General features: G+C 39.8%; 1 protein-coding gene across 3 annotated transcripts in view; it reads right to left on the minus strand.

The window, feature by feature from the left end:
• Positions 1-9,941, minus strand: part of ift22 (intraflagellar transport 22 homolog (Chlamydomonas)) — a 60,531-nt gene extending 50,590 nt beyond the window's left edge. Inside the window, exons 1-6 of one of the 3 annotated variants that reach the window (XM_086043214.1) lie at positions 9,557-9,941; positions 9,315-9,397; positions 9,029-9,115; positions 8,749-8,951; positions 8,498-8,672; positions 6,565-7,647 (exon numbers count right to left, since the gene is read on the minus strand). In XM_086043214.1, the coding sequence (XP_085899340.1) occupies positions 8,524-8,672; positions 8,749-8,951; positions 9,029-9,115; positions 9,315-9,397; positions 9,557-9,595 (561 nt within the window). In that variant the 5' untranslated portion in view covers positions 9,596-9,941 and the 3' untranslated portion in view covers positions 6,565-7,647; positions 8,498-8,523. Of the gene's footprint in view, positions 1-6,564; positions 7,648-8,497; positions 8,673-8,748; positions 8,952-9,028; positions 9,116-9,314; positions 9,398-9,556 lie in introns of those variants that run through there. The other 2 variants (XM_086043215.1, XM_086043216.1) reach the window with 2 other exon arrangements.
• Between the last annotated feature and the right edge of the window lie 60 nt (positions 9,942-10,001).

A 10,001-nucleotide genomic window follows, 5' to 3' on the forward strand; every position in this document is an offset into this window, starting at 1 on the left:
ATTGTTTCACGGAAAAAAATCACAATATTTCAAACAATCAAGTTGTCATTTTAAGTGAAAAAGTGTGAATATTCCAAAAACAAAGTGGTAATTTTATGAGAACATTTTTCCCTGAAATTTCAGTCCTTATGTTATGGGAAAAAGTCTGAATGGGGATCGAAAAATGAATTAAAAGAAAAATATTACAATATGTTGCTGATGTTATTAAGGGATTATGTCCTTCCATGACCTGTCCAGGCTGGAAAAATGACTCTGAGAGAACCCGATACATAACATAATATTGCAAGCCATATCTTGTTTGCACATTGAATGGCTATAAAGCCGCATTAGTGTTCATTTGAGGTCATGTTTTGATCGCAAACAGTACTCTTTTTTTTTTTTTTCCCCTGTTTGCTCTCCTCTAACTAGGCTCTCTACTACCTTTACATCGCTTTATCTTCTGCCAGCAGCAGTACAGAGTTTTCATCGAAAACAGCTGCCGGCTGCATTGGAGAATTGGTCATATGAGAGCTGTACACGAGTGGAGAAGTGGGGTAGGGGGGGGGGGGTGGCAATAAATACTAAGCAATGATCTGAAAGAGTCCCAAAGCTTCAATAGAACTGTTGGGAAATGGCAGACAACTGGAAGCAGGAAGGAGGAGAAAGGCCACTTTGATACTCACATATTATTTCATCATCATTAGCTGATCCAAAATATGATCGGGTGAAGAAAGATACTTTTTGTATTCCCTTGGTGATCTTGCAGCTGACAACTTGTGCATATGATCATTTGGACAGAAGAGAGGAAAAAAATAGGCAAAGAGGGGGGGGGGGGGGGGATTTCCTCGCATAAGAATTGAGTAGACTGATCATTTGGGGACTTTACAACATGCCCTAATCTTCAAACCCTAAAATAATGGCGGGATATAACGTTTTAGGGTGGGTTTGTGAGTTGTTGTTTTTTCTTTTTAAATATATGGAGTACAGTATTTGTCAAGTACAAGATAAAAAAAAAAAGGTGATTGAGTAATTGTGTAATAAAGTAAACTACAATTCGCTAATGACTGTTCGACTTTCCGTCTTCCGTACAAGTATACCTGTACAGTATCACCAAAATAAAGACATTTAAAATAAAACCCAGAAGCTCATGCATAAAATTAATTGAAAAAAATGAAAACAAAGGACATTTTCACTGTAATTATAGTTAGCTTTTATTTGTTTTCTAAACGTAAAATTTTTTTTTTAAAGCACTCTCATTTTTATTTTATTTCATTTTTTTTCTATTTTAGTTTGAGTTATTTCATTAGTTTCTGTCATTTATAATAACTTTGGTTTCAAGTCAATGCAACGCTAAAGACAAAGGCAAACCTTTTCGGCATAGTGATGCGCGTGGGTGGCTTAAAGAATTTGCTAAAGATAGCTGTTAAAGTAAATGGCTTTGTTTTGACTTTTTAGGGTGTGCACTGGGGAGAAGGTGTGAGCCAACTTTGCCAGGATGTCGGAGGGCGTTAGTGGCTTTAAAAGCTTCATAAAGACTATTCTAAAAGTTTCCAAAGGGCTTACCTGTGCTTTTTTTTTTTTTTAACGGTGTGCCAGGGAGAGGGGGTGCGCCAACCTTTCCAGGATGTTAAGTGGGGTACATGGCTTAAAAGGTTTTGTAACGACTGCTCTGAAGCTGTCCTAAGGATCTCTTTTTTTTTTTGTGTGTGTATTTGCAGGGGAGAGGGGGTGTGCCAACTTTGTTGAGGCCCTGAAGAGGGGGTACATGGCTTTTGAAATTTTGTAAAGGCTGCTCTAAAAGTATCTAATGTCTAATGTGATTTGTAGGGTTTTTAGGCTGTGTGGGTGGGATGTTGAAGGGGGTGCGTGGATTAAAAAGGTGGTGTGCCACCTCTGTTGGGATGTTAAAAAAAAATGGTAAAGACTGCTCTAAATGTATCCCAAAGGCTTATTTTCGATTTGTTAGGGTGTGTGCGGGTGAGTAGGTGCGCTAACTTGATCTGGATGTTAAAGCGGGGTGCATGGCTTATGAAGTTTTATAAAGACTATACTAAAATCATACAAAGGGCTTATTTTGGGGGGGGTAGGGTGTGTGCAGGGGAGATGGGGTGTGTCAACTCTTTCAGTGTCTTAAAGGGAAGTGTGGTGCATAAAATTTGGTCAAGACTGTTCTAAAAATCTCCAAAAGACCCCTTGATGTTTTTTTTAGGGCATGTCCATGGGGAGAGAGGGTGTGCCAACTCCAGAAACCAATTTTTTAAAAATTTGCACGCGCTCTTAAGAAAAACATTGCCCCGCATTTGAATAAACTTAGCGTATGCAAACCGGATCCGCCATTCACATATAGTACAGTCCACGTTCACACAGTTTACACAGTTGTGCTTATCCAGGTGTGAAGGTGTGCCGTGTGTGTGGGTGTCCAAGTGTCAACATTTCAAAAGGCGTGTGTATGTGTGTGTGCCATAATGAGCAAGTGATGAGATGATCTGCCACACCAGAGCTCTTTTTGTCCTCCCTTCCAAGCGCATCTAATGTTTTTTTTTGTTTTTTTTTCTCTTCTCAGGTGTGGACGTTGGACGGATGTTGCCATCTCCCGAGCGGGATTGCTGGAGGAGGCCCGGTTTAGTCGGAGGGATTCCTGGCAGAGTGATTTGTTTTTTTATGTAATGTAAATCACATTGCCAGGGATTTCCAACCGGTTACAACTGAAAAGCACGCATGGGCCCCAACCGGAACAGTATACGCTCAGCTGCTACATCATTAGGTACACCTGCACAAACCCTAACCCGCTAAAACGGCAAAAGCCAATATTGGATCAAATATTTTCCCAGAAATTTCGAGAAATTTTCCACGTTACGGACGTTTCTCAATATGAAAAACGCAGAATACGGCATTCCTAAAATCGCACATGAGAATGTCCTAAGGAGGCCTACTTATTAATGTATTCTGATGTTCTCTGAACCCCCACCAGTCTAAGCACAGTATTCTGATTAATATCTCATTTTATATATTTATATTTATATATATTATACCAGCTTTATCCGACCCAAATCCCCTAATCACTATCTGATGAACACATTACAACTTAATCCATGCGCTTGGCTCAAAACTTCCCTCCACACTCTAGCACAAGCCATCTGGATGCCTCAAGAGTTTGGACGAGGCGCAGGACTTAGCTCGCTCCGTGAACAGTTCAGTGGAAAAGCCTGTGTTCACAGTGGCTAAGTTCCGCTCCTTGCGAGCCTTTCCAGCGTTTTGAAGCGCCGCTGTTGTAACAGCTGCAAGGAGTCAAACGCCGGATCAACTAATATGAAGTTAGGCACTAGCTGCTGCCCGGTCGTCACAAGCAAGAGATGAGAGAGAAAGGTCTTCTTTGCGATAAGAATGTTTTTTAAAGTAACAGTCTTTAGATGTGTAAACTGATTATGTTGTCACAGTTTGCATTGTTTATTGGATATAAACAGGCTTTTTTTTTTTTTTACCCTAAGGGGAGTGCCCATCTTAAAAAGTTTCATAAAGACTGCTCTAAAAGTACAGGAAGGGCTTTGTTTTGACTTTTTATTTGGATGTGTTCGGGTTGAGGGGGTGTGCACCAACTCTGCCACAGTGTTGAAAGGGGTGCGTATCTTAAAAGCGTAAAGACTGCTCTAATAGTACCCAAATGACTTTGTTTTGCCTTTTTTTTTTTTTTTTTGTTCAGGGGTTCCCCCAAATACTTCATGATGCTGAAAGGGTGCAAATTCATATAGACTCTTCAAAATGCAGCAAAATAGCACTGTTTGTACTTATTTTACATGACAATATCTTGGGAAATACTGATCTAAAAATATCCAAAAGGCTTTTGAATTTCATCAGCATGTGCGCTAGTGAGAGGGGGTGCGCAAACTCTGCGACAGTGTTAATAAGTTTAATGGCTCGAAAAAAAAAAAAAAAATCATACACTTCTCTAAAATTACCCTGCAAAATTGTACCCATTCCTTGTTTGTTTTGACTATTTAGTGCCAACTCAGTATATTCAAAGTGAATTCATGCCTTAAAATGTTTCATAAAGGTTCTAAAAGTATGTGATGGGCTTTGATTAGATTTTTTTTAGGTGAAAGGGGTCTGCGTCAACTCTCCAAGTTTTGTAAACTTCAGTTCACTACACAAGTGACCAATAATTAAGGCAGTTGTGCAAATGACATGGCTGGTGAGTAGATAGATAAAGGAAATATATTGCTTTTATATATGCAATATATTTGTTGTTATGCAGTATGTCCTTCATTAGGTAGAAAAAAGTTATAAAATGTTCATCACCCCCCCCCACCACCTTCTTTGGTTATTTCTAAATTTATGGGACATGCTGGCTAAAGAAGGCCTGGTATGTCAGAGCATAGGAGGAGTGGGGTAAGGGAAGGCTGAGTCATACACAGGAAGGAAATACAGGAAATGTCTCATCGGGGCGAAAACAAGTAGCGATGTAATTGTGAACTTTGAGCGCAATTACTGTCTGGGTGGTCAACAACGGAAGCTGCATCCAACTTCGTGTGGTTACTGTGAATATAAGGCTTTACGAATCCCGCTATGACCGCAGTACTGCTAATAGACTCTTATGTAACATATTTGTAATAAAGACAGCAGGGAAAAAAGCTCACAGCTGACAACTGAGGCCAATCTGAGCCTAAGGCAGCCAAATAAAGTCACGTTATGTTCTTTCAGCTCAGTCAAATCTATGGAAGAAAAGCTACACGGCATTTTCATCATATGATAAGAGTGCGAAAAATGACCACTGCGATCAGTACGAACATGCTACTGCAAAAGGTAATGTGTCTGGGAGTTGCAAATGGATGTGGCACAGGTCATAACATTATCTGAACTGCAAAATTATTGGATAAAACACCAACAAAAAGATACAAATATTTTGCCCCAAACTCTAACAATATCAGAAAATAAATACGCACTAAAGCTGTCGTCAGAGCCGTTTAACAAGAGTCAAAATAAAGTTATACTCCGACAGGTCGCATATCACATGTTGACTACATATTAGTTCAGGATTTATATATTTTTTGTACACCTGTCTTCTGTTATTTGCTGAAACACAGCTATTTGCTGGTAAAAGTGTCGTCTTGGTGCCAAGGAGCTATGTCGAAGTGAGTTGAGGGGTTTCATTGTAGTGGCATCGGTTTGCAATCATAAACCTTTTGGGGGTCGGCAATATCTCGCAGGACTCGCAGAACTGTGCCCTGCAAATCACTAGGGGTTCACGATATACAGAAATAATGATGAATTCGTTCCAATTTAGTCTGTACCTTCTGCCATTTAGTGGAATAGCATTAGACTGTCACTATTCAGTGCCGGCATAGATAGATGAACAAAGATAAATGAACTGTAATCAATAAATAATGTTCACACCAACGAAGTGAAATGGGATAATTTCCCACAGCACACCTGATGACACGGCTCGCTGTTTGCCAATCAACAATTGTTAGTCACAATTTCTAGGGAAACCTGCACACAGTCACGAGGTTTTCTTGCATGAGCTCTACTTCTCCCCCCTGTGGCGAACATAGGGAGGTGCGCGGCTGCCTGGGCTCAACCTCCTGTGCCTACTGAGCTGATAACAGTTGGATGTTCACCAAGCACTGGCTCAGTTCAGCAGGAACCGGAGTTAGGCCCCCTCGAAACGACAACGGACCCGCTCCCCGCCGTTCGAACGTGAGCAGTGCTTTCGCCACGCTCACTGTACAAATCAAAATGGAGGAAATCTCTTGGTTTGGTTTTACGACAAGATCACTGCCGCAATTCCGCCCCCCCCCCCCCCTCCAGTTGTATGCCCGAATCGTGAACATATGCCATACCAGGACGAATTACTATGGTTTCTTGTGCTTCTTTCTATCACCCACTGATATATCATTTTTTACATGCCAATAAAATGTTTTCAATCAAATGGAATCTCTTGACTTGACAACTGGCCAGACACATAGCTGTGGACAATCGGCACATTACGATTTGAATACTCCTGATCTCAGTGAATCATGCATTTGAAGCATACCTGTTCAAGAAGTAAATGTCTTACCTTAAAATCTTGATACCACCACAGGAGAGGCTAAAGAGCTGTCAAAGAGTTGTCATGGACAATACAAAATAGAACCGCACCAGGCTGGAATGTATTACAAAATCTCATCAAAATGCTTGGTGAGAGGTGGCAACTAATAGCGCCATTATTCCAAAGTGGAAGAACCACAAAATGACCATTGATTGCACTCGCTATGGCGCTCCATGCAAAATCTCGCCTCCTGGGGAGAGGATGATCATGAAAAAGGTAAGGAAGTGGCCTCAAAGTACATGGCAGGATCTTGGCAATGATATGAAGACAACTTGGATGTCAATAGTGCAAAAAACAGTTGGGAACACACCGCGTCAAAAAAGACTGAAATCTTGCAATGCCCAGAAGGGAGCCCAAAATGATGCGGACGAGAAGGTGCTGCGGTCAGATGAAACCAAAGTTGAGCTATTTGGGCATCGACATGACCCACCATGTTTGGAGAGTGAAAAAAGAAATCCATTTAAAAAAATGATCGGTCACAAAACATTTAGAATGAAACATTGTTTCCTTAGTCTTTTTATCATATATACTTTCTTTTCATTATATACATGGTACATTATAGGGGAAGTGCAGTTAAACATTTTCTTTACAATATGTTCTCGACGCCCCCACTAGTCTAAACACGGCATTCTGATTAATATTGCATTTGTGGAATACGAATCAAGAAGGAAAATCCACCCGTTTGAATCCATCTCAGGGGGCGGCCATTTTGCCATGACTGAAAATGACATTATCATTACTCAGGGCTCACGTAACAACCAATCACAGCTCACCTGTTTTCTGGGTTTCGTCATGTGACGTCAGCAAGCTGAGCCCTTAGGCACTGTGATGTCATTTTCAGACGACAGCAAGTGGCAAAAATGGCCGTGCCCTGAGATCGATAAAAAGGAGCAGATTTTGCTGCGTAATTCGTATTCCATGAACACAATATTAATCAGAATACCATGTTAAGACTAGTGGAGCCGCATAGAACACATTACTGTAACAAAAATGTTTGACTTGACTTCCCTTTAAATAGAAAATAATAAATACAAAATAATTGATACAGCAGAGACATATGGGATTAAAAAGATGTCAGAAATATCCCGGATATATACTTGATTTCAATATTACCACCAAAAAAAAAAAAAAAAAAAACATTTGATGATACTATATGATATACTTCATTAACGTTTTAACATGCAGCACACTGCCCCATGAAGACTTTTCGTGATGACGATGATAGTTATAATGAAGGCTTATAAGTGGATAAGCACTTCAAAAATTACTTAAGTAGAAGTCTTTAAAATCAATCAGGTTTCTTGCTTTGACTAAAAGCAAGAAACAACACAAGGTTGAATCCATTCTTGCAGTGACAATTAAAAGATAAGACACTGCTTGATCACATTTTGAGAGATATGCAGCTATGCAAATGCAATCAACAATCCTCTTTAGTATTATCTCTTGCAGTACAAAGAAAAACATGCTTGAGCATATTTGAGATATGTCCACAGTGTAGTCTGTTTCCAACAGTCTTACTTTGATGAAATGAATGATAGAAGATGTGCTTCCAGCCAGTAGGTCCGTTTATGAGAAAGACCAGACTGGGGGAATAAAATGATTATTAGACCGAATGCGTCAGTGTTTGAAATTCTGAAATTGCAATGTGAGGTTAAGAGACGACCTTTAAATTTCTTGCATTGAACTAAATGATGCTTTCAAGGCCGATTGCTGGCCCATCTTACCATGTGTCGGTGTGCTACCGGCCACATTGAATGACGTTTGTCTTAAACTCACCGATTTAGACGGTGAAAGAGACTATTTGCTGCCTTAGTCACCCTAATCTCTTTTTGTTCCCATCATCCTGTCTCCCCATTTGAAATTATGACTCATTCACCACGTCTGTGTCTCTATATGAATGTCTGACGCTGCAGGGACACATCCAAAAGGCACTCTAAATATAGAATATACTAATTTTCTCCTCTTGAAGTGACAAACTGACTTATTTAACATATTAACTCATTCACTGCCATTTATGAATGTATTTGTCTTGTCATAATCCAGCCATTCAATCTCAGGAATTCATTTCTATTTTTTTCAAATTTTTTCAAACGTTTGGGTAAAAGAGGGTCTGAAAATGTCTGCCAGTGAATTAGGTAATGGATGTTAAAATGCCCTACCTACAGTCGATGTCATATTTGCGCAGTTATATTTTTTACTTTTTAACTTTTCGTCAATCAAACTGTTGCAAATGTGTTATATATATATATATATATATATATATATATATATATATATATATATATATATATATATATATATGTATATATATATATATATATATATATGTATATTAGATTTATGTCAGCTACAGTTTTGGGAAGCTGTGTTAACTGAGGTGAGATGTCTGATGAATCATGCAGAAATGTTCAGGTGGAAAAAAATGTAAACTACCTGCTAATGTTTAAGAGATATTGCAGCTACGTGATGATGGACATCTCCTCCCGCTCCCGACTTTCCGAAAGTGTATTTACGACTTTCCCCAAGTATCTGCAGAAAGCTCGCCTCAGGTCCTCAGGCTCTTCCTCCATTTCAGAGTGAATGAGTGGAAGTCTGCTCAACTGTGAGGCTGCATTAAAAAAAAAAGAAAGATGTGAAGCATAGTTCATTTATCATATAGAATACTTTGAAAAGGGCTTACCTACCTAAAGGAAGTCGACCTTCTTCTATTGCGCTGCCAGGCTTGTGATGTGCAATGAGCAGACACTGGTTGTCCTGCAAGCCCTGAGAGGAGATGAACATCGAGTGCCAGGTCTCGATTTCTTTCAAGTGACTTGGAACGTCGGGATTAAAAATGATCACAACACCGCTGCAGTCCTTGGTGAGCGCAGGCCAGCACGACTCAAACCTGGAAGAGGAAGAAGTCTGTAAAATGTATCTTCATGGTGGGAATTATGTGAAATATGGAAGGTTTATCAAACACACTTGAAGTCGCCAGAACAGTCCCAGAGCTCAACCTCACATGATTTGACATCACCACTACCATCCAATTGTGATTCAAATTCTAGTATCCTGCAAGCAAAAAAATTTATTTAAAAAAATGAAGCACCAGAAAAATACCACTATTATAATACCAGACGTTTTCAGACCCTCTGTGAAATACATAAATTGTGTAATTGGGATAGAATTATTTAATATGATCATGCTATCTTATATGATCTTAACCTGGAAAGGTGTTGGTGAATTCTGAGGATTGTCATGTAGCTCGTACCTGACTGCTTGAGTGGGTCTGTATTCGCCTCCCACATTTTCTGTTGCGTCTGAGAGAAAATTTGCTAAGACAGTTTTCCCACTCTGAAATAAACATCTCTGTATTACAATCAAACAAATCTGAGAGGGCCATTTATGGAAAACATGGATCGGTGTTGATTTATCATTTAGTCTCATAACTGAACACGTGAACTAACAGCTACGTCAAACACTGTACGGTTAAAGATGAGCATTTTTACTTACCTCATTTGGACCAATTAGGAGTATTTTAGCTTTGTACATCGTCGTGACAAGGACTAGCCGTCAAGCTAATTGCGATTTAAGCCACGACTGCGCGTTTCCTTGAGCAAATATCAGTTCTGTGCTTATGATATACGCCAGTATGTCAAATTAAGGTTACTTTCGAACCGTTCGGGTAGTAGAAAATAACAAATAAAACAACTCGTAAATCTTTGTAGCCTTGCCTAGCTCGCGACAATAAACTTCCGTTTAGTTTCTATGGTATCAGCCAATTCCAAGGCCCATTGGCTGTCGGCGAATTTGATCGCGTGAAGCACCACCTCGGTTGTGTTCAATGCAGCGAATCGACAATGAGGAAACGTGGTGACGTAACAACATGGGCCCGAGACTAGCCAATCATCTTCAACTCGCCGAGATTGACGAAGTGGGCGGGCGCTTTTGGAGTGCT

The sequence above is a fragment of the Filicampus tigris genome, chromosome 10, assembly GCF_054856515.1.
Source record: "Filicampus tigris isolate MCC_2025a chromosome 10, RoL_Ftig_1.0, whole genome shotgun sequence".
NCBI classification, from domain to species: Eukaryota; Metazoa; Chordata; class Actinopteri; order Syngnathiformes; family Syngnathidae; genus Filicampus; species Filicampus tigris.